This window comes from Nelumbo lutea, chromosome 3 (assembly GCF_056320005.1).
Source record: "Nelumbo lutea isolate HS-2025 chromosome 3, American lotus-T2T, whole genome shotgun sequence".
NCBI classification, from domain to species: Eukaryota; Viridiplantae; Streptophyta; class Magnoliopsida; order Proteales; family Nelumbonaceae; genus Nelumbo; species Nelumbo lutea.
Window position 1 is genome coordinate 91,902,612 of NC_142686.1, and position 24,885 is coordinate 91,927,496.

General features: G+C 41.9%; 2 protein-coding genes across 2 annotated transcripts; one reads left to right on the forward strand and one right to left on the reverse strand.

Annotated features, from left to right (window-relative positions):
- Nucleotides 1–4,091: 4,091 nt before the first annotated feature.
- On the reverse strand, nt 4,092–6,246 carry LOC148866860 (transmembrane protein (DUF616)). The gene is made up of 4 exons (XM_088975453.1): nt 6,116–6,246; nt 5,768–5,971; nt 4,629–5,186; nt 4,092–4,507 (listed from the first exon to the last, which is right to left on the reverse strand). The coding sequence occupies exons 2-4, from the start codon at nt 5,814–5,816 to the stop codon at nt 4,170–4,172; spliced, it is 945 nt and encodes a 314-aa protein (XP_088831579.1). The 5' UTR covers nt 5,817–5,971; nt 6,116–6,246; the 3' UTR covers nt 4,092–4,169.
- A 16,201-nt stretch (nt 6,247–22,447) lies between these two features.
- On the forward strand, nt 22,448–24,597 carry LOC148866861 (cationic amino acid transporter 8, vacuolar-like). Its single transcript, XM_088975355.1, has one exon. The coding sequence runs from the start codon at nt 22,630–22,632 to the stop codon at nt 24,394–24,396; it is 1,767 nt and encodes a 588-aa protein (XP_088831481.1). The 5' UTR covers nt 22,448–22,629; the 3' UTR covers nt 24,397–24,597.
- Nucleotides 24,598–24,885: the final 288 nt, after the last annotated feature.

Below are 24,885 nucleotides of genomic sequence, written 5' to 3' on the forward strand. Positions count from 1 at the left end.
GTTGTCACGAGGTGCCAGGTGTCACAATGTCATTGGAGGGCCAAATCCACCCTCATCAGAAGCATAGTATAACCAATATAATAAAGTGGCAAACAATCAAAATTACAACACTAAACAAGGGAAGAGTGAAGACATGTTCGACTAAACACAAAACAAGTCAAATGGGTGAGACATGGGCTATATCAATTGGGCAAACAGGTTAACCCATCATTCAACCATTATTTCAGGTCCATTTACCACCAAATTGCCTACTTGCAAAAGATTGTCGAATTAGTTAGCAACACGGTAATCTATTTGAATCATTTGACCTAGTTAGTTGGATCACAAAATAGATACCAATTATCTTTTCTCCTAATTTTTATATTCTATTTCTATCATTAATAAAAACAATTCATATTTGTTACACTTATTTTTTAATATGCTAATAAAATAATATTAGAGATCTTCCTAAATTATTTATAAATCTCTATATTTTCTAGAACTTTGTGTATTTTTATTATTTAATTATTACATCATGAATTGGCCCATTTGACAGAAATGTTGAAATGCTAATCCACCACCCAAATGGAAAAACATTTTCGCTTTTGGTTGATTTTAAATTTTGCATGCTATTTTCATCATTAATAAAAGTATTTCTTATTTTTACATTTATTTTTGTTTAAGATGATGAAATATATAACATTAGAGATGTGTCCAAATGTTTTCTACACAAATTTTGTATATTTTGTATTTCTATCTTTTTTTTTTTATATTTATTACTTATGACAACATGGGTTGACCCGCCGGCTAGATATAAAAGAGGTTTCATTTTAAGATTAGTTTTAAATTTTATAGTCCATTTACATCATTAGAGAAAATAATTCTTGTTTACCACACTTATTTTTGCTTAATATTTAATATGATTAAAATGTAATATTAGAGATGTACATAAAATTGTTCTATGTTTTTGTATTTTTTTTCAAAATTATTTATATTTATATTTTTAGTTTTTTTAATTATGACATTATGGGTTGACCAGTTTTGACCCAAATGGTTGAATCGCTGACTTGTCACCTAGATAAAAAATGGTTTTATTTCTGATCAATTTTAAAATTTATATTCTATTTCCTGCATTAATAAATACTTCTTATTTATCATACTTTGGTTTTCGATCGCATGACTCTATTTGGGTGTTTCTCTTGTATATGCTTAATTGTTTTTGGTACATTTATCCATAGATATAGATATAGATGTGCCCAAATTTTTTTATAGCTTTTCTTAATTTTTTATATTTTTGGAATATTTATCTATTTTTAATTTTTATTACTTAATTATGACTTCATGGGTTGATTCATTTGGCATAGATGATTGAATTGTTTACCCACCGCATAGATGAAAAACAATTTCATTTTTTGGTTGATTTTAAAAATATAAGTTATTATGCTATTAAATCATTATTTGTGGACTTAATTAATAGAATATATTTAATGATAAGAAAGAAACCTTAAATATAAATGTCAAAGAATAAGAGTTAAAGCCTTAATTATGGAACTTAATGAGAGGAAATTGAATGAACTGAATAATAGTATTAGAATCACATTTTTGTCCCTAAAATAATGTGTCCATATTCAAAACGATGGCTATATTAGTCAAGAAAAAAGTCCAAAAATTTTGCTAATTCATGCTTTTAATAGTAATATAGATGTGATGAAATGAGACAGTTTTAAGCAATCCCACGCTAGATATGTTGATGAGTTGCTGAGTAGTAGGACGTAAGGCACTCGAAAGTCTCTCAACCACACTAATACCTACTATGATCCTATTTACTATCCCACAATCCTGACCCATTGGCTTACCTATTAGATAGGGTAACAAGATGAAATGAATAGGATGTAGTTTCCATATTGCCTATGCGGAAAGGTGGTTGTATAGGCAACCAGGTTTTAATTCCATCCACTATGTTTTCCTTTTACTAATGGTTAATAAAATTTTATTCCATCCGCTCATTGGTGCAATTTTAATTCCAACCACTCATAGTTGATTAGGTTATAACTCGTAAGATATCTATTCACAATGAAGATGCACAGGTTCAAACCCGTGGATCGGTAGGTAGGTTCTTCACATTATTCTAGTGTGTGTGGACATGTACACCCTGTCACTGACCCCATTATCGATTATTAAGTTGGTAGTAAGGCATCCCTCCTGTAGTATTGAAGAGACACAACATGAGTGATGACTTTACTTTTTCAAAGAAATGGGTTTAACTATGAACCAGAAAACTCATGACATTGAAAAACTTGCAACCAATCAATCAGTACCGTCAAAGTGGTAACCAATCAGAGTGATTTTCATCAGAATCCATAGGGTTTTGATTCGTCATTGCTCTTCCAATATTAAACCTCTCTGGCATCACAGATTTTCATTCCCAGATTAAAAACAAAAAAAGTTGCTTCAAGCTAATATCCTAGCTGGTGTTATACATTGAAAGGATGTCAAGAAAAAGTTGAACGACCTTCAATAAAAGGGCACCCTAGGGACGAAAGGCTTGGCAAACCAACTCAGTCACCTAAGGATACTTTGGATGAACTGCACCATTGAGTAGTGTCAAGCATGGTTTTCAAAACTGGATCAGACCGGAAAAACCGGGAACCAGTTAAGTGACCAGTTCCGTTCTTTTCTAAAATCGGGATTCTTAAAAAACTATTGATTTTGGTTAGCAAATTACTGACCTGAGCAGTTAACCATTCAACCATTTTTATTTTTTTATCAAAATGGACCGATCATTTGAATTGAACGATTAGACTGTTTTTTTTATGTTAGTGAAATGAAGCAAGAATTTAAAGAAACTTTTTATTTTTATGTTAATGAAATGATTCTTACTATTTTTAGTTGGTTTCATTTGAAGAAAAGAAAGGTATTTTTAAGTCGATTAGGGTTTAATAGAAAAGGGTGAAACAATTAAAGAAAGTTCAGATAGGTGTTTTGATAATTTAGCACATTCCGTAATTTGACTTAACGGCCCGAAGGTCCTGTTTCTTGGGTAAGCGTATTTGCCCATGTTCTTTTGATTTCCACATTCTTAGATAACAGGATCAAACTTTTATCCATAAAAAACTGATATAAAAATGGGCAAAATTGTCTCATTATATTTTATAAAATTTCCCCTCAGGTGAATAACTTTCCTACTTGAGAGATAGATAAATTTTACCTGGAGCTTATTTTACTATAGGGCCCATTTATAAATACAAAAGGAACATTATAAAGTTGATCAATAAGAAAAATAAATACCCATTAACCAACTTCCCCAAACTTATTTACCCGTAAAGAAAAATAAATACCCTTTATTTTGTATCCCACTAAAATTGTATTTGGCATTTCTTATTATAAAGAATTATCTCCTTTTTTTATATTTAAAAATTAAGTGTTCATGGAACATTTTAACTGAAAAAAAGGACATAACAAGAATGCCAAATGCAACATAAAAAATCCATCGAAACCTTATCCCAACCATATTGGCTAGATGAATCATGTTTAATCATTCTATTCTATATAAATTATATCATTATATGATCACTTTCTTGCGAATTACCAAAAGCCCCTAACCCTATACTGAAGGATTAACCTTGGTTAAATAAGTTGCTACAGCATTCTCTCGACTGGCAAATGTGAAGTTACTCCATATTTAGAGATTTCAGTGGGTCATGTTAGGTCTGTTCAACCTTACTGGGTTAGGTTTGGGTTGTAATTGACAAACCCACCCCCTTGATATACATTGAAAGTGACTGACTCTAAATGGGTTCGGATTAAAGCAAACCCGTGACCCATTAACATTCCTATTAATAAATATTTAAAAAAAAAAAAAGAAAAGCAAAGAAAGTTTTTTTTTTTTTTTTTTTTTTGTCATAAGATATAGTGGCAGTATTCAAGTACATGTTGGCCTGGTGGCGATGCCGGTGGCTGTGAGTACTAAATGAGACCGAGTTCATTGAAAACCAAACAATATAAGTAATATGACCCACCTGGCCATCGTCATGGTTCTGTTTGTCCTGCAACCTTTTCGTGTCAGTGAGCTGTGAACTTGTTGACATGTAACCTGGTTAATTAGAGCAACCTTTTCCTTCTCTGACAAATAATTTTCTTCACTCTTATTCTTCTGTTTTGTGTATTTAAATACCAAATAATGAATAGGATCAATCGTGGGATTCCCCCCACATTTCCAAAAGATAATTCTCACACCCAAAACTACTTTTGTTACTCAATTCTTCTGAGCTAGCTCTTTTTGTCTGGGACAGCCCTCTGGGACTGCCCCCACCACGTTTAAGGTTGTGCCTGAACTCCATGACAATTTGCTCAAACACTTCTGCCTCAAACAAGTTCATCTTGATTTTGGGGTTCATGTGATCTCTCACATATGCAAAAGCCAACTGATCTCTGGGGTTAAATGCCTCTAGTTCATTGAACATAAGGCAGGAGAAGAGATTGCTGCCAACCCCATGTCTCCTCAGTATCAAAGCACTGTCTGGTACATCTGCACCACAAAAATGATCAATTCATTAAATGCTTTAGTAGCCCATCAGGCCAAAAGTTGAATGATCAAGACAAATTTATCAACAGTAATCATGAACCATTGAAAGAAAAGAGCTTTGAACCTGTGGTGTATGGGAGCTTATCAGTTGTCCATGGCTGTAAACCATTTTCACAGTATGTCTCCATTTGCACCTTCAAGTTATCAACATTCCATTTCTTCCACCTTGCAGTTGCCATTGCCTCTTCCATGGTGTGCATGTAGTAAGGATGCTTTGAAATCGCCATGTCTACATTCTCCAAAATAACGAGAGAATGAATCAACAACAATGGGTCCACCATTAGCTGCAGCTTTGCATCCACCCAAATGCTGAATTTTGAATTTGGGAATAGCCTGTGAACCAAGTACTTGGGTATCACTCCATTCATGGCTGCATTTTGGTATGGGAGATCACCTGCAACTCTTACAATTCTCCATGCACCAATCTTATATTCCTGGGATTTATCTAAGAGAAGGTTGTGAGTGTTGAGGCCTTTGATGGTCATGTCGTCTACAAACATGAAGAAACAAACAGTTTTCAGAGTTTTGGATCCAAGCCCTCTTGGCTGACGGATTTTGTCATGGTCACCAAAGATTGCTGAGACTACTACCACTCCATTGCAGTTCTCCATGGCTGCTCTATCTAAATTCAGTAGCAATAATAGAAGAAAACACACTTAAATGAACGATTGGATGAATTTCAGTTTTGAACTTGATAAATGGTTCTTTTAGTTCATAATTATAAAAAAAAAAAAAACTTATTAATCACTATCCTAACTGGAAAAGACAGAGCGTTTGAAATAAATTCAATTAATTAACTAATTAAAAGTTGGACTGAGCATGAATTCTAGAAATTTATGTCAGTTGCCCTGGTTAAGTTGTCAGGCTGTGCTTGTTTGTATCCATCTCTCTCTCCACAAAAGTTTATCATGTATGTGATGTCAAGACACATACCAAGAAAAGTTTTAAGCATCGAATGATTACTTACCCAGAAAACAATATGGATTGATGCATTTGTGTTGATTAATTAGGTTGAAAGAAAGTAAGAAACCTTTTAGTTTACGCCACAATTATTCTAGCATTTCTGAATCCATTACCTCTGTTTGCTTTATTTCTTTTATTTAACTGTACTAGCTTTTAAGCCCAGACCCAAGATAGACTGAACAGAAGGGAAAAAATGAAATGGAAAAACTAACAAACCTCAGCATTCCAACAAAAACTAACCAGAATCACTAACTGGGAATTCCTTCATGAATCCGCAGGGGACCTGCATTTGATCAAATTTGTGGTTGAAGTAAGACAACCTCTTCTGGGTACTAAAATTTCCTGCAAAACTACCTGCCTTTGTTGACAGGTATCTCAAAACCGACGAAGAATACGAAGAATTCCTGCAGAAGTCTTGGATCTCCCTCAAAACCGCCCAGTAATCTGAAGGCAATTAACAAAACCCATTAAAAATAAACCAAAAACAGAATCAAAATAAAGATAAAATCATGACTTCATGAGAAACTAATGGAACCTGAGAAATATACACGGGAGCTGCAAGAGGATCGAACAGTTGGGATTGCATACTTGTGTTCTCGGTAGGTGGTGGGGTACGAGAACAGAGGGCTCTGGATCGGATCGAAGGGTGAAGCTCTGAAGATGCATTTCGTGGAGGAGAGAGAGGAATACAGAGCAAGAAACAGAGTCGTGAAGAGATAGGAAAGAGAGAGACAGAGGAGTTTGGATTGGAAGAGCAGAGGGGGTGACCATCTCGGCTTCCCCATGAAGCGTTCGTCCTTGGCCAGTTGGCCTTCTCTCTCTATTAATTTTATTTATTTGATATATTTTCCTTTTTTCTTCATTTTCTTTTATTGAAAAAAAAAGAAAAAATTACGAATATGCCATGGTTTGTAAGGCTGTCAGATGATTCATGCTGCTTTGTGTGAATATGTTCTGTTAAGGGGGAAAGCTATAGTGAAAGTGGATAGAAACAAATAATTAATCCTAGCCGTAGATAATTCCTGATTTAGTAAAATAAGAAATGGACGGCCAGGATTGTTGTCATGAATACGCGAGGGGCCATAAAGTCCCACCACAAAAGAGTATTAGGGTGGGCATAGGAAGAGTTGTTTGAATGGGCCCCAATAAAGAGAGGGACTTTGCAAGAAAACAACCTATGCACATGATTCTCGTATGCAACCTCACATCCTTCACAAAATTTGGTTCCCTTGTGAACTTGACTGAACCGGATTAACCAATAGGTTTAAAAGTGAACCGGTTTCCACTGGTCCCATATGTATGTAGACCTAGATGCTTTAGGTGGTCTCTACTTTCTTCTTTTGTCCTCTTCCTTAGATTGGGGATGGTTGATGATTTGATGTTGATGAATAAACAAATAAAGAAATTTAAACTTTGGTTTAAAATATCAACAAAGAAGAATTAGAGATTGATGAAAATAAGGGTGCAATACTGGATTTAGGCTGCAGTTCGGAAAGGATGTAAATATGTGTGAATACAAATATATAGTGTAAAATGGTTCATATAAATTGTAAAGTTGGGTTAGCTTTGCATTGATAAATTTATCTTTTTACCAAACAGATTTTTAGTTGTAATAGATGCAAGCACGAATTCTAATAAAGCATATATTTTTTTTTTTTTTATCAAAAGCCCACTTGAATGCAAATTTATTTATTTTTTATTGATGTACTTTTACATCTTATTATCAATGTAAATATGCATTGATTTATCGTTTACTCTAAACGGGAATTTACACTCTATTTGCATCATTTCTAATGCAGCCTTAATGAATTGACACTACAAAAATTTAGGCTTTCGGTCTAGATCTGTTCAAATTTTAACAAATTCTCAACCTAAGTTCAGCCAAATTGGCAAGATGTTAATTTTAGACTCGATATTGAATCCTACCTGCACTAGCGGTGAGGAGGTTATGGGTTTGGAGGATAGAATACCCCTCCTGTGTAGAACCAGTCCGCCCAAGTTGGACCCCTATCCATTAAACTCATGATTCCAGAGAAATATAGTTGAAGATAGATTTTATATTCAATAAAGCCATAGATTTGAATCAAGAAAGCTATTAAAGCTCTGTACTTTTTCTTTTCATTTTGTGTTCTTACTCAATACAGCTCATAACTTTATTTATTTAAATTTCCTTTCATAGGAAATCGGTGTTATAAAGAAAATTAAGGGCCATAGAATCACTTTTGAATAAAAGATTGATTCTATGATTAATGATAGTTAATATGTCAAAAATAAATAAATAGTATATAAATACATTCGAAGTGCAACCGTCCCAAGAAAAGGCCTCACATGCACCCTGCTCTCCTTACAGGTGCAACTTAGATAGGTTTAGTTTGAGTTTTTTTGTCAAAATTTGAATGGATCTGGCTCGAAGGCCCAAAGCCCAAAGAAGTATAAAATATTAAGTCAGGCCAATAAAGGGTGCAATGTAATCCAATCCTAGTCTAGTCTCCAACAGATAGTTAGCATTTGGGAACACATTTGAAAATATTTCCATTTTTGGGTAGTTTTTGCCTCAAATATGCCTCACTGGGATTACTGGGGCTAGTTTGGGCAGCACAGAACTGGGGAAAGACTTATCTGGACAACATTGATTCCACCTTATTTAAGCCTTGTGGAGAGAAGGGAGACATGATGCAACATTTTTCTATCAACAGTTCTTGGATGGATGACCCTTTAAAAATCTAAATTCTTTTTCTTGAGAAAAGAAAACCAAAACACTTAACAATAGAGAGGTTCTACTAATTTATGCACTGAATTTGTTTTGCCAAATCATCATAGAACCATGAGCCATTTCATCCAATATCATGACTAATAAAATAACTCTTTTTGTAAGATATTATATTGTCTAGTAATAAATAAAATAATGGTGAAACACTTGACTTGGTGTTTTGAAGGTTTCTAGAATGCCTTGGATCGACGCCCAATCTAGCCATATGTCATCAAATGTGGAGCAATAGGTGCACTCAAGAGATGGTCCCAAGACCCATTAAAAAACAGCCACTAAAGCTTTGAGAACAGCAAGTCAAATATTAACCATCATTCTCTCAACATGCTGATTTTTGGCTTTTTGGGGTAGGCAATTTGTTGGAATTTGGGTTCCTAGACAGGCTATTTATAGGCTTTTCACAATTAATAAAATATTTGCACAAATAGTGTGAAATTGTTGAGAAAAAGAGGCTAAATATTTCCTTCAACTTTTGTTTCTCTTATTTTCTTTCAAACCAAATCAAATATATCCTTACGGCCCACTTGGTTTGTGGTTGAAATCAGAATTGAAATCAAAATCTTTCATAATTGAAATTAGAGTGGTTTATTCTTATCTGTTTGATTCAGACAGAAATGAGAATAAGAATGAGAATTAAAATTAACAGGAATGGAATTTCATTCCGAAGGAAGGGAAAGGTAAGGAATGACTATTCTCTCAAATGGAAGAATGCCATTTCAAAAGAAATAAAAATAAGATTTCCATTCCACCCAACTAAATAGTTGGAATTAAAATAATCCATTCCAATTCCGATTCCAGACCCCTATCAATATTTAAACCTTCCAACATGTCATTACATTGGGTAGTTTTGTTGATGGAATGACTGAAAAAGCTACATTATCTCTTCATCAATCGAACAAGGGCAAATGGGCATTATAGATCCTAGGTGAGAAAATAACTACTATGAAAGAAATGAGGGTATTTTAGTCCTCTAAATTTGCATCAACTAAGTTTGTGTTTGGTTTGAAGGAAAAGGTAGGAAAAGAAATCTCTCTATTTTTCCCTACCTTTTCCTTCAAACCAAACACTAAAAAAAATGAAGTGAGGTGGATTTATGAAGAACAACATTTAAAAATGTGCAAACCTGGCCGCATAACCAATCATAACTGGACACACCAGTGTCATGTGGGGCCTATGTCTATCGATACTGGCGTGTTCACTTGTTATTGGTCAAGTAGGCTGGCACATTTTTGTTTGCACCATTTTGGACTCTACTAACAAAAGGGTAGTATCAGAAATATCATGTCCAATTGTCCACTAATAGGGAAGGTTTTTAATAGACATACAAAAACCAAATGATGCAAAAGAATTGCAGTGCAATTTTATCTGGAGTTTTGCACTAATACAAATGCATGGGAGTGCAAATGTAAAAAATGCAAATTCTTGTTTAATTTTGTTTTGGATTTTATTTTATCCTGCTTCATGTTTTAATTAATTTCTTTTGTACTGCAACAAAAAAAAATAAGCTAAAAGTTGAAACAATAATATGTCATAATTTACGCTCAAATCATCTGTATTGTCATGGTTTTACATCAGTGCAAATTTATTTGCATTGCAACCAAATTTATTTAGGCTGTGTTTGTTTTTGATGTAAATATTTATCAATGTAAAAGTTCATCAATAGAGTTCAACACCAAACAGTTAAATGAGTGAACCATTGTAACTTCAAAAAAGGTGATTATCAATGTTGTATTTACATCGATTGTCGAAGTAAAACTCTACCATGAGTGGAGTTTATACCGATTTTTTTTATGTAAAACTACACTCTATTCGAACACCAACAAATACATACCAAGAGTGGAGTTTTACATCGATCCATACTTATACCGAAAACAAATGCAACCTTAGGGAGAGTATAAATACAAATATTTGCACCATTTATATATTTGTACTTTGTATTCTTCCCAAACTGAGCAATGTTTGGGAATACTTAATTGAAACTTCCTTTGCTTTTCAAAAATCAAATATAAGGAGGGACAACCTATGTTAAAAATTAAATAAGAAAGCTTAGAAGATTTAAGACCCATTTGGTTCGTGATGGAGGGAGATTTGACCCAACCCCTTGGCCATACAACACGTGGAAGCAATCGAGAAGTGACCTAGCAGAAGCGCCAACTCGGCACAGTAGCAGGCCCACAACCCGAGCTCCGAGCTAAAAAGTCCCGATCTCCCCAAGGAGGAACCCGAGCTCTCCCTTCGAGGTCCTAAGACTTATAAGGAGCACAAAAAGCAAAAAACCCGAACTTCCCACCCAGGGGCAGTTCGGCCCATACTTCTATCCGAACTCAAGATTTCACCTCGCACACCACTTCGGCTCCAAGTCGCCTGACTGAACAATCGTACCTGATGCCCAGGAAACCGTACACAAAGACGGCACACCTAACCGATTAGGAGACCGACACATGACAGTCGCCATCCAACGGCCACCTGCCACCGCCATCTCAGACGGATAGAACCGGCCTTGGCAACTGGCAGTGGAGGTTATGACACCTGAACTAGCAATTAGCAGAAGAAATGACACCCGAATTGGCAGAGGGAGTGACCCGATCTAGCAGAGGTAATGATGCCCGAACTGGTAAAGGCATGGAAGTAAGTGTACAGGGTAATTATAAAAGGCCCCCATCTCACAAAGAAGATGGTATGTGATTCTTGTGCTTTTTGGTCTTAGAATTTCTCATTTCCCTTGCCTTCTGAAGCACTAACTTGAGCTTCGAAGTGTTCTAACCGGGTTCCTCCCCGGAAGTCTCAATTTTCTTCCTTGTTTTAGGCACCTCCGATCTCATCAGAAGCGAGGTAACCGGCAGCTAGGACAGACCGGATTGCGCACCATCATTTGGCGCCACCTGTGGGAAACATTCAAAAAGCCTCCCCAATCCTTTAACTCTCTCTCTCAAAGAAACTTTAGCTTCCATGGCTTCTCCCAGTACAGCAGGCACAGCGCCGACTTGAATGTTGTAGGGGAACACCCCCAGCCCGCCACTGTGTGCATAGGATAGCTCACCGTCCCCCTATCGACGGACGGAATCCCTAGCATCAATGCACCAAACATGGTGGCACCTGTGAATGTTCCCCTTCCTCTCCCTGTCGAGACAACCTTTGCCAAACCAACTACTGTCCCTCTGGCGACTAGCCAAAACTAGTTTGATAACTTGATGCAGTGCATGCGGGCAAGGCAAGCTCAAATGCATCAGTTCCAGCAACATCAGCTCCATCAGCAGCAAGTACTGCACCACATCCCTCAGTATCACTATCAACAGCAGTTCCACCAACTGCCTCTGAACCAACCACAGCTTCCACCTCAGCACCCCGCTATGGAGCCGGTCAAGCCCTCACCTCAGGGCGGACGCCTTCACCGAGGAGAAGCCTCCCAACTTTAGAACCCCTCCAAGAGCCAGGCCTCATCCCCGGGCAGGAGGGAAAGACTAATCACCCCGCCTCGCAGCTCGCCGGCGGATCGGGAACCTCCTTGCTAGTCAAGTCAGCACCTCGACACTCCAAGTTTGAGCTCCCGCTCATAGAGAACCGATTCGGCGTCCTAGCAGCGGACTACCAACAACCCAGGCCCATTGAGCTCGGCAACACCGAGGCCAGCAGTGCCAATACCAGGCCCTCTAAGTAGCAACGAAGTCGCCGAACTACCATCCGCATCCTACCCGAGCTCCGAGGTAAAGAAGAGACAAGCTCGGACGAGGTAAAAGCTACCCCTATTCTCTCAGTCCCTTCCACCCTCTCATCAAAACTCCTTGCAGTTCCCATGCCCAGAGATTTCAGACTCCCCTCTCTAGACAAGTATGATGGGTCCTTCGACCCCAACGACCATGTCGATGCCTTCCAGTCCCAAATGCACCTGGCAAGGGCCAGTGAATCCTACATGTGTGTGGCCTTCACTACCACCTTCAGGGGGGTGGCCCACACCTAGTATAGGAACCTGGCCCCTGGGTCAATAAGAAGCTGAACCCAGTTCGTGCAGGTCTTCACCACACACTTTGTTACCAGCAAACAATGCCCCCGAACCGAGGAGAGCATCTTTGGAGTAGTCCAGAGAGAAGGAGAGTCCATCCGGGGCTACATCAAGCGGTTCAATGACGCAAGCTTGCAGATACCGCGCCTGGACCCTGCAGTGCAGCTCGCGGAAGCCAAGAGAGGAGTGACACACAAGGAGTTCAAGTGGCACATGGTAGTTAACCAGCTCGCTACCGTGGCTGAATTCCTCAAGCTCATGGACAAATTCATGAGAACAGAGGAGGAGATCAACCAAAGGACTGAAAGCAGGATCGAGAAAAGGAAGAGGGAAGGCGAGCCCTCCAACCCAAATGGCAGAAGAAGGAAAGACCCAGCTCGGGAGACGAAGCCAAGCCAGCCATTCCGTGCTCCCTTAGTAGTTCGGATGGACTACACACTCTTAAATGTGAAGTGGGCCGAGATCTTAATGACGATCAAAGACGCCTCGTATGTGAAGTGGCCACCTCGTCTGAAGGGAAACCCGAACGAGAAGAATAAAAACTTGTACTGCAGTTTCCATAGGGATCACGGTCATAGCACCGAACATTGTAATAATTTCCGTGACTAGATGGAGGAACTTATCCATCGCGGATATCTACAAAGTTTTGTACAACACAATAATAATAATAATAATAGTAATAAGTCATGTCGGCGGGGAGAGCACAGCAAAGACACTCCCGAGTCCAACAGAACCACAGAAGCAGCCCCTGGATGAAAGACCAGTTCGGGGAACAATCCACGTGATCTTTGGAGGATCGATCGTGGTAGGGTGCACCTCGGCAGCAGCTCGCGCGTCAACCCGGGAGGCTGCCAGAGAAGAACGAAATCCCTCGAAGCGGCCTAGGATGGAAGACCCCATATTCTTCACCGAAGATGATGCGCATGGGGTCTACTACCGCCACAACAACGCACTTGTCATAAAGATGAAGATCAACGACTTCGAAGTCCGACAGGTACTCATTGACTCCGGTAGTTCGGCAAACATCCTCTTTAAAGTGACCTTCGACAAGCTCCAGTTCCGAGAGAGTGACTTGAAGCCCACGAATACCCCGTTGGTCGGCTCCAGCGGAGAAGAGGTCAGACCCCTGGGAAAGGTCACAGTACCTGTGGAAGTCGGCACATGGCCTAGCACGATAAGACTCAGTCATGATTTCTTGGTGGTCGCGACCCCCTCCCCTAAAATGCCATAGTAGGTCGGCCGATCACCCACGCTTTAAGAGTTGTGGTGTCCACTTACTATTTGGCCATGAAGTTTCCAACGGACTTCAGCATCAGGGTAGTGTGGGGCGACCAACTCGAGTCCCGCAAGTGCTACGTTGCCACCCTCAAGGGAAAGGCCAAGGTAACCAGTGACCTCGAACTGGAGTGACCTACAGAATAGAACGAGGAGCAAGCTGCACCAATAGAGGAAACTGTTCCCATCTCTGTCTTGGCAGAAGACCCCGCCAGATTACTTCAGGTCGGAGCATCCCTGGAAGAACCCCTGTGATCCGAACTGGTACGCTTCTTACTCAGTAACTTAGATGTTTTCGCTTGGTCTATGGCAGAAATGCCCGACATTGACCCTATGCTCATAACTCACAAGCTCAATACTGACCCTGTAGTCAGACCCATTGGACAGAAGAAACGCAACTTAGCCCCAGAACGCTGGAGGGCGATCGATGAGGAGGTCGAGAAGCTCCTTGTAGTAGACTTCATAAGGGAAGTTCATTACCCGAGCTGGGTATCCAACCCAGTTCTGGTAAAAAAGGCAAACGGCAAGTGGTACATGTGCGTCGACTACACCACCTAAACCGAGCTTGCCCGAAAGATTGCTTCCCCCTCCCCAGGATCGACCGCCTAGTGGATGCGACCTCGGGACACGAGTTGCTAAGCTTCCTGGATGCCTACTTAGGCTACAACCAAATTTGGATGGACCCGTCCGAAGAGGAAAAAACCACCTTCATAACCGAGTTTGGCCTGTACTGCTACAAGGTTATGCCCTTCGGACTGAAAATGCTGGGGCGACCTTCCAAAGGCTCGTGAATAAGTTGTTTCAGCCCTTAATTGGCATGAAGATAGAATGTTATGTAGATGACATGGTTGTCAAACACAATTTCTGCATGAATTAATACAAGACTTTCATTCCGTCTTTCAAATTCTGCGTCAATTTATCATGAAACTAAACCCAAACAAGTGTGTCTTCAGTGTCACCTCGGGTAAGTTCTTAGGGTACATCGTCAACCAGCGTGGTATTGAGGCCAACCTGGACAAAATAAAGGCTATCCTAGATATGAAACCACCCCAAAAAGTAAAAGAGGTTCAGGGGCTAAACGGTAGGATAGCCGCTCTGAGTCATTTCATGTCTAAATCAATAGACCGCTGCCTGCCCTTCTTCAAGGCAATAAAAGGCAAAGTGTTCGAGTGGAACCCGAACTGCCAGCTCACATTTGACGAGCTCAAGAAATACCTCGCCAGCATCCCAGTGTTGACCCTGCCCAAAGAAGGCGATGTTTTAGAACTGTACCTCTCGGCGAGCAATGAAGTGGTCAGTTCGGTACTAATAAAGGAAGCAAATCGGGTCCAATGACCCATCTACTATGTTAGCAAGATATTGCAGGGAGCAGAAACGAGATATCCAGAGATAGAAAAGCTAGCCTATGCGCTAGTCATTGCGGGCCACAAACTCCGCCCGTATTTCCAAGCTCATACCATCATCGTCCTCACTAACAAACCCTTGAGGCAAGTATTACCCAAGCCCAAGGTCTCTGGACGATTGACAAAGCGGGCCATTGAACTCAGTGGGTACGATCTCCAGTACAAGCCCCAAACCGCTATCAAAGCTCAAGCCTTGGCGAATTTTGTTGTAGAATGCACATTTGGCTCTGAGGTCCTCAGCCCGGTTAAGCACGAGGCTCCCAATTCGGGTGAGCTCAGCGCTCCCGAGCCAGTTGAGTCCGAGCCCCGTGAGATCGCACCCAGTTCGGTATCTCTCCTGGTTAGGTCGAGCGCGAACTGGGATGAAGAGCCCTGGATCCTTCACATAGATGGTTCCTTAAATTAGTAGGGCAGCAGAGTCGGTGTAGTTCTTCGCAGACCAAGTGGCATGAAACTAGAGTACGCGCTATGCTTTGAGTTCGCGGCATCCAACAATGAGGCGGAATACAAGGCGTTGATAGCAGGGCTAGCTCTGGCGCAAGAGGTAAAGGAAAAACACATAGTTATCTTTAGCGATTACCAGCTCGTGGTCAACCAAGTTACAGGGGAATACGAAGCCCGCGAGCCAGCTATGATCGCCTACTTGGTAAAGGTAAAAGAGGCACTGCTTAGCTTCCAATCACACTTCATCAAGAAAATCCCGTGGTCAGAGAACACTGAGGCCGATGCCTTGTCCCGGCTAGCCAGCACTAGTGACAACACCATGAGAACTGTGTATATAGAGGAGTTACCTCAGCCTAGCATTCTCCAAGGGGCAGAGGAGGTCACTCCTGTCGCCCAAGCAGAACCGAGTTGGATTGATCCACTCGCGAGCTTTCTGCTACATGGAACCCTCCCCGCAGAATGCAATGCCACCAGGAGGGTAGAGCGTCAGGCAGCCAAGCATGTCATGATAGACGGATGGTTGTACCAAATATCCTACACGCTCCCCTACCTGCGTTGCTTGCGACCTCCCAAAGCCGAGCTCGTACTCCGTGACATTCATGAAGGCCTATGTGGCGGACACTTGGGGGGCAGGGCCATCGCTCGGAAGGCACTACGACAAGAGTACTATTGGCCAACAATGAAACCAGACGCCATCGGGCTAATCAGGAAATGCGAGAAGTGCCAAAACCATGCCAATATTCACCATCAGCCCGCCGCCGACCTCAAGTACCTCACCAACCCATGGCCCTTTGCACAATGGGGTATCGACCTACTCGGGCCATTCCCGCCAGCAACAGGGGGAAGGAAGTTCCTAGTAGTGCAGTAGATTACTTCACCAAGTGGGTTGAAGCTAAAACTCTCGTAACCATCACAACTCGAAACGTCCAGAACTTCTTCTAGAAGAACATAGTGTGCCGCTTCGGGCTACCTCGGGTACTGATCTCTGACAATGGCAAGCAGTTCGAAGACATCAAATTTCAAGAGTGGTGCCAAGGCATGGGGATCTGGCAAAACTTCATGTCGATTGCGCACCCACAAGCAAACAGTCAGGCCGTAGTCATGAACAGAGCTATCCTCGGCGGACTAAAAGCCAGACTAGACCGAGCTAAAGGGTTATGGGCAGACGAGCTGCCCAGCGTCCTATGGGCATACCGAACTACAGAGAAGACCACCACTGGAGAAACTCCCTTCAACCTCACCTACGGCACGGAGGTAGTCATCCCAGCTGAAATCGAAATCCCCTCACTTCGGTTGGAAGAATACAACGACAATACTAATAACGACAAGCTACGCACCAACCTTGACTTACTTGACGAGGTGAGGGACCTCGCATACATCAGAACCGCAACATACCAGCAAAGGGTAGCTCGGTACTACAACGCCAGAGTTAAGAAATGAAACTTTCGCGTTGGCGACTAGGAAGGCCCCTACTGAGTAAAGAGAGTACTTTGGGGAGCATACGAGCTTGAGACCTGGGAAGGTAAACAGATACCCCGGGCATGGAACATCGTCAACTTAAGACGATTTTACCTATAAATTACCAAACTAAGCAGGCCATGAGCCACTACTAGAGCCTAAGGGTCAGAATGTCGAGCTAGCAAAGACCTCGACACCCTAAGGCCCAGAATGCTGAGCTAACGAGGACCTCGGCACCGAAAAGGGTAGAATACCAAGCTAAAGATGACATCGGCACCTCATCAACGAAAGCAATCTACACAAGTATGGAGCTCGAGGTGCATAGCCCAGGAACCAATTCAGCCTATGTTAACTAACACGGACGGAGAACAGATCGGGCACATAGCCTTACTATGTAGGGACTTCGACAACACCCGAAGGACTCGCTTCGTCTTTAGAATCCGCATCGTCATCAGCTGCGGCAGCCATCTCCTGAGTGATGCACGAAGTGGTTATGGCACTAACATCGAGTTTGGGGTACGTGTTCCTTATCATCCATCGGCTCAACTTGAAACCCCTTCTGTACGAGCCCACCATCATATCGTCAAAGTGCGGCGAAGCGATGTAATCCTAGACGGCTTTCACCTTCACTTCCTCGACGGCTTGAGAAAAGATCTGAGCCTTCTCCCTAATATCTTTCTGAAGGTACTCGACCTGATGCTCCAGGTCCAACTTCAGGTCGGCCATATGTCTCACCACCATTCCTAAGGCCTCTTTGTCCCTCCGAGACCTCGATAGCTTGGCTCACATAGCACGGGAAGCCGCTTCGGCAGCTTTTGCTCGCTTCAAGCCCCTCTCCGCCTGAATTGCCAAGGCATGGATAGAGGAGTTCACCTGCCAGAACGAGGACAAATCAGCTCAGTTTAAAAAAAAAAAGAGAAGAAAGAGAAAACAAACTCTACCCCGACTTTCCACCATGGCGTGAGTTGCAGCATGAGCGCCTATGAGATTTGTAGGAAGATCGGCCCACTGCACGACCTCCTTAGGGCAAATGGCTTTCTTGCTTTTTTGGAGAGCGTAGCTCGGCGTCAGCACGTTCCCAACCTCCTCGTGACTTCCTGAGCCCGAAGGCATAGCCCGGGTATAGGAATTGTCGGCATAGGGAGCCCCTACCGCTTCCTGAACTGAAGGGAGCACCTCAGACTCCCCAGGAGGCTCCATTCTCGGTGCCTCGGGCTCCGCAACCCGGGAAGGATCGGCGTGGACCCGTTTAGCAGCTCGCTTCCTCCTTTTCATGCTAGCAAACAAGTTCGCACCTCGAGTCTTCTCTGCCTCCATAACACCTACAAAAAGGAGCTCGGCGTCAGAAGACGAGAATAAAAACGAAAGCATGTATCTTCGTCTGAGCAAGAAACTTACCCGAACTCAGATGAACCTGAATAAGTTTGTCCTTCGTCAGGTAGACTTCGCACTTGAACCCTTGCTGGGCCCAGTCCTGGAGGCCCTTCACCGTATCTTCATCTAATGCAACACCGGGGTTAGGAGCGGCCAAACCCCACTTAGTAGGAAACGGCCACCCCGTAGCACTTTGAACCACGAAGTAGTCCCGCTTCCATGCCGGGACCTTGTTTGGGAGATCGTGTAAGAGCTTGAAGCTCGGGCGAGGTGACAAGTAGTACGCCCTCCTACGCCTGGGCAGGGGACCCGCTTGTTTCTTAAGCATGAGAATAGTGGAAAAAATTTCCAAGTCCAAAGGAAGGTAGTGCTCACAAAAAAGGGAGATGGTCCCGACAAGGTTGTGGATAGAGTTCGGGTGAAGTTGACCTATAGTGACGCCGAAGTAGTTCATGACCTCGACGATTAGGGGATGGAAGGGAAGGCGCAACCCGGCAACAAGCTGCTCCCGGAATATCACGATCTCATCCGAACCGTGCTCCCAAGGAAAGTCGCCCGAGGGTAAAAAGTAAGTATACTCCCCGGGCAGGTTGTACTGGACGATAAGGGACCAGAGCCTTTCGGACATCATAGTAGAGGGTCCGAACTTATCTGGCATCCGACCTCGGCGGGAGGTGGATGCCAAACTACCCGAGGTGTCTCGGCCTACGGGCTCAAACTCGAGCTTCCTCGAGCTCTACCTCAGGCCCCGCCTCGGACTCACTAAGGCTATCGGGGGCAGCAGCTCGGTTCGTAGAACCAGCGCCGGACCCCCCAGAGGACTATCCGTGCTACTAAAACTAGACATTGAAATGAAGAGGGTTGAGGACTCACCAGGAAAGGCTACCAGACTGCGAACAAGTGACGCGAGCTGATAGGCTTGGGCACGAGCTCAAGGAACAAATGCTGAAGGATAACAAAGGAAAGTGACTAGGGGTCCCACCACTATTTAAAGCCATTGTACCCGCGCATCAACGGTCAAGATCGAAACCATCCAACGGCTCCCCGCAAAGTCAGCTATGCACTCCCCGAAGAAAAGACACTTTGGCGCGCACGTTCAAAAATTTGAAAATTTAAAATCGTTTGTGCGCATGAACTATACGCAACCTGAAATTGACCCCTGGTCGAGCCAAGCCGACCCCGGTTGAGCCGAGAACATAAGTAGACCGGACCGGAGAAGTTCCAAACCAAGGCCAAAGTGTCCTGAGGCAAATCCATCCATCATCCTGTGAACTCCCCACGCTGGGTCAGGACCCCGGGCATGGGGAGTGGGGGGCAATTGATGGAGGGAGATTTGACCCGACCTCTTGGCCATACGACACGTGGAAGCAACCGAGAAGTGACCTGGCAGAAGCGCCAGTTCAGCACGGCAGCAAGCCCACAACCCGAGCTCCGAGCTAAAAAGTCCCGAGCTCCCCAAGGAGGAACCCGAGCTCTCCCTTCGAGGTCCTAAGACTTACAAGGAGCACAAAAGGAAAAAAACCTGAACTGCCCACCCAGGGGTAGTTCGGGCCATACTTCTATCCGAACTCAAGATTTCACCTCGCACATCACTTCGGCTCCAAGTCACTTGATTGAACAATCGTACCTGACGCCTAGGAGACCGTACACAGAGGTAGTGCACCTGACCGATTAGGGGGCTGACACATGACAACCACCATCCAACAACCACCTGCCACTGCCATCTCAGACGAACAGAGGCGGCCCTGGCAACTGGCAGTGGAGGTTATGACACCCAAACTGGCAATTGGCAGAAGAAATGACACCCGACCTGGCAGAGGTAATGATGCCCGAACTGGCAGAGGCATGGAAGTAAGTGTACAGGGTGATTATAAAAGGCCCCCATCTCACAAAGAAGATGGTATGTGATTCTTGCGCTTTCTGGTCTTAGAATTTCTCATTTCCCTTGCCTTCTGAAGAGCACTAACTTGAGCTTCAGAGTGTTCCAACCGGGTTCCTCCCCGGAAGTCTCCATTTTCTTCCTTGTTTCAGGCACCTCTGATCTCGTCAGAAGCGAGGTAACCGGCAGCTAGGACCGATCGGATTGCGCACCATCAATTCGCAATCAGAATCGGAATTAAAATGGTCAATTCCCATAGTTTGTATAGAAATGGGAATGAAAATTGGAATCAACAGGAATGAGATTTCATTCCCAAGGATGGGGCAGTGAATGACCATTTCCTCAAATAGAGAAATGCCATTCCAACAAGAATGGGAATGGGATTCTAATTCCACCCAACCAAATTTTGATTCTAATTTCAGACCCTTTCCCACAAACCAAACGGGCTTTAATCTCAAATAAGAAAGAGAGGGTATGGAAAGCTATAATGCTTCAAGTTGCCATTTACTTGCAAATTAATGCACCCAACAAGGGTTTTCTATATTCCTAGCAAGAATTATAATATCGAAATAATTAGATACGTTGATACAAAAACTTTTTAAAAAACTCGAAACTTTAAAATAGTCTGTAAAATCCTCTAACATTATAAAATTAAAAAGATAAAGAATAAAGAAATAAAAATATAAGGAATATTGGTGATATTAATACACACCAATATCAAATTGAGGGTATTAGGAGATCGATATTTTACATAGTGTTTAAAAGCGTAAGCTGTTTAAAAAGTCTTAAACTCGAAGGGAGATGGCGACGGAGAATTCGAAGAAACACTATATTCGCCGGCCGCCTCTGTCGCTGTTCTCAATCGGACGGCAGCGGTCCTATTCAATTTCTCAGCAGCGGCGTTCTCAGTTGGGGGTCCTGTTCGATTTCCCTCTCCCTTCCTGCCTCCCTCTCTCTCTCACTCTCTCTCTCTCCCCTATCGCTGTTCTCAGTCTGCTGGCGACAATCTTGTTCGAGGTAAGCATAAATCTATCAACAACGTCAGTTCTAATGCGGTCGCCGACTCTGTCCAAAGCTTCTAGGAGGACGAATGGGATATTATCCGAGTGGAGCAGAGTAGCAGTAACTAACCCGGCGAGCCCAGCTCCAACAACAACAGCTTCTGTGCTCTTTTTCGGCGGGGAGTTGACAGAGATTTGAACGGCTCGGGCAAGGAAGTTTCCGAGAGTGGTTGAGAGAAGCTGAAACTGAAAATCATGGATGGATGAATTATTTTTTGGATTAATGGTTTATCCTTTCAATTTCGAGAGAGCTAGAAAAACAGGACATGCACATGGAGATCATCACACTAGGGACCACTAAGAAGTGAAACCTTCCGTGGAGATGATGACAATTCCGACTCGGGCCATCTCAATTTGATAATTTATAATAATTATCAGATTATAAATTTATTTCTTTTTTTATTTTTTATAATTTATATTTGCATTAATGATTAATTATTTTAAAATTTTTGATAGTTTTAATTTAAAATTTTGATAATTATTAATTATTAACACTTAATAATTTATTTTTAATATAAATTTATATATAATAAATTATTTTTTTATAATTTATTCATATTTTTCAATATTATTTTGATTTTAATAAATTATTTATATAAAATAACAAAAATTGAACTCAAAACTGTTTTAGAGATAAAATAGTAATTTAAAAATTTTAAATGTTAAAAAATTAATCCAACATAAACAACTTTATCTACTAACAATCTCTAAAAAGTAAAAAGAAATCCATACCTCTTTAAAAAACTTTTAATATTTTTATAATTTTTCAGATTTCAAATTTATCAAAAATTACTTCAATTTAATCTTTTTAAAAAGCATCTGAATCTTTCCCGATGCTTTCGGTCAAAATGCCGGGCAGAGTGCCATCAGTCCATCAGAGAGGGGCTTACTGCCATCAATCCATTAATTACCGAGGAATGAGGTAATTAGGCTCCGACTGTTCCGTAAACATTATTCAAATTTCAAAAGTTTCAGAATCCCTGGTTTATCGTGGGAACATTTACAACGTAGTCGGCGAATATAATCCGATATATCGTCTAAGTTCAGATTTCGTCCAATGATTATCTCTTACTTTTCGGGATAGAATTATCTCTTTCTTGTTTTTTTGGTAGTTAATAATAATGGTTTTTGGGTATTTAAGTTTCACTGTAACACACTAACACTCCACTGACAGGATTTGCTCCTCACGAATGGGCGCCTCACATTCACATTCACATTCACCGTGAATAATATTAAATAAGTACGGAAAATATTCTGAATGATATGTATGATAGGATGTATATGTGAGGCGCCTAGGTAGCAGATCAGTCTCCCTCTCAAGCCGCCCGTCGTTAAATTCTCTTTCTGGGTTGTTGAGTTTCGCAAACTAAAAACACTTTCAAGAAAATATCGCCGAAAGAGGGGCAGCGCTTTCCCTCTAATCTTCAGAACCACCACGGAAATGGAAGGGGGAGAGAAGATTGGAGATGATGTAACAAGGAAATACTGGAGATGGAGCAAAAAGGATTTCTTCCCTGAACAGTCTTTCCAAAGTTGGGCAACTTACAGGTCGGCTGTCTCTCAGACATGTTTCCGGTTGAAGGACCGTCTTCTCGACCGATCAACCGAGATGAACGAGCTCGACGTGCTGAGGAGACAGAGCGAGAACGACATGAAACGCTGCCTCACTTGGTGGGATCTCATCTGGCTAAGCTTTGGTTCTGTTGTTGGCACGGGCATCTTTGTTCTCACCGGCCAGGAAGCTCACAACCACGCAGGCCCTTCCATCGTCTTATCCTACGCTGCTTCTGGTATTTCTGCATTGCTCTCTGTTTTCTGTTACACTGAATTCGCTGTAGAAATCCCTGTCGCAGGCGGGTCGTTTTCTTATCTCAGAGTAGAATTGGGAGACTTCGTTGCATTCATTGCTGCTGGTAATATACTGTTGGAAAGCATCGTTGGTGCAGCCGGACTTGGTCGATCCTGGAGTTCATATTTTCAGACATTTATCAACCTCAAACCCAATGCTCTGTGTATCCATGTGAGTAAATTTGCAGAAGGGTTCAATCTTTTAGACCCAATTGCAGTTTTCGCCCTTATAATCCCTTCTGTCATCGCCATGAGTGGGACACGCTTAACTTCCCACCTGAATTGGATACCATCCTTACTTAGTGCAGTTCTGATAGTCTTTATAGTAGTGGCTGGCTTCATTCATGCCAACAGCTCCAACTTGACTCCATTCTTTCCCCACGGAGTAGGGGGAACATTCCAAGCTGCAGCAGTTGTGTACTGGGCTTACACAGGTTTTGACATGGTTGCTACAATGGCGGAAGAGACAAAGCAACCTTCCAGGGATATACCAATAGGTTTAGTAGGGTCTATGTCGATGATTACAGTAGTCTACTGTGTGATGGCACTGTCACTCAGCATGATGCAGAAGTACAATGAAATAGATGTGAATGCAGCTTACTCAATGGCATTCCAGAGTGTGGGCATGAAGTGGGCTAAGTTTCTAGTGGCTCTAGGCGCCCTTAAAGGGATGACTACTGGATTGCTTGTGGGTGCTCTTGGACAGGCGCGCTATACCACCCAGATTGCTCGATCCCACATGATACCACCCTATTTTGCTCTTGTTCACCCAAAAACTGGAACACCCATTAATGCTACCCTCTTGGTTACCATTATCAGTGCCTGTGTTGCTTTTTTCTCGAGTTTGGATGTTTTGTCTAGTGTTTCTTCTCTTAGTACTCTATTCATCTTCATGCTTATGGCAGTTGCTTTAATAGTGAGGAGGTACTATGTCAAGGATGTCACTCCTAAGGCTAATTTCCTTAAGTTACTATTGTGTCTTTTGATGATCATTGGTTCTTCAATTGGAACCAGTGCTCTTTGGGCTTCTAATTATAGAAAATGGCCAGGGTACATGATAGCCATGGTGGTCTGGTTTCTAGGAACACTGGGGCTTAACTTGCTTCCACAGCAGAGAGTACCAAAGGTGTGGGGTGTTCCATGTGTCTCATGGTTTCCATCCTTCTCAATTGGATTAAATATATTTCTCATGGGATCACTGGGTTACATGACTTTTATCAGGTTTGGGATCTGCACTGCAGTGATGTTGGTTTACTTTTTGTTATTTGGTCTCCATGCAACTTACGATGTAGCCCACCAAAACCAATATGAATCAGGAAAAGTGGATCAGAAGGAAGACAGCGAAATGGGGGTTTCTTAAGGTCAAAATATACAATTGTTGCTGCTATGTAAGCTGTCATGATAATTTCTTCATATGGTTGACTCTCTAAATTGTATTGTCAATTAATATATTAGGAATTCTGTGAAGGTTCAAAACAGGTCATTTTTCATTTTCTGAGTCTTCTTGAGATCTGATGAAACCCTTAAGATTCTTAATATGATTCTCATTGTTGTTTTGAAAGTTAAAAGTTTAAAACTGGTTTCTGATTTTATCCATGTAGCAAGAAATCAAGCTCAAAAGTCGGTGAAGATTGAGGGAGACTTTAAATTGGTAATTGAATGTTTGAACAAAATAACCAACCCTCCATGGAGCATTAAGACCCTAATAAAAGATTGTTGTATGATTTCAAATGAAGGAGATTTAGAAGTTGCATGTGTTCATTCATTTAGAAAAGGGGGCAATCAGCTGGCTGATTTCCTTGTATCCAAAGGACACTCAAAGAGCATTCATGATATTTCTTCAATGTAT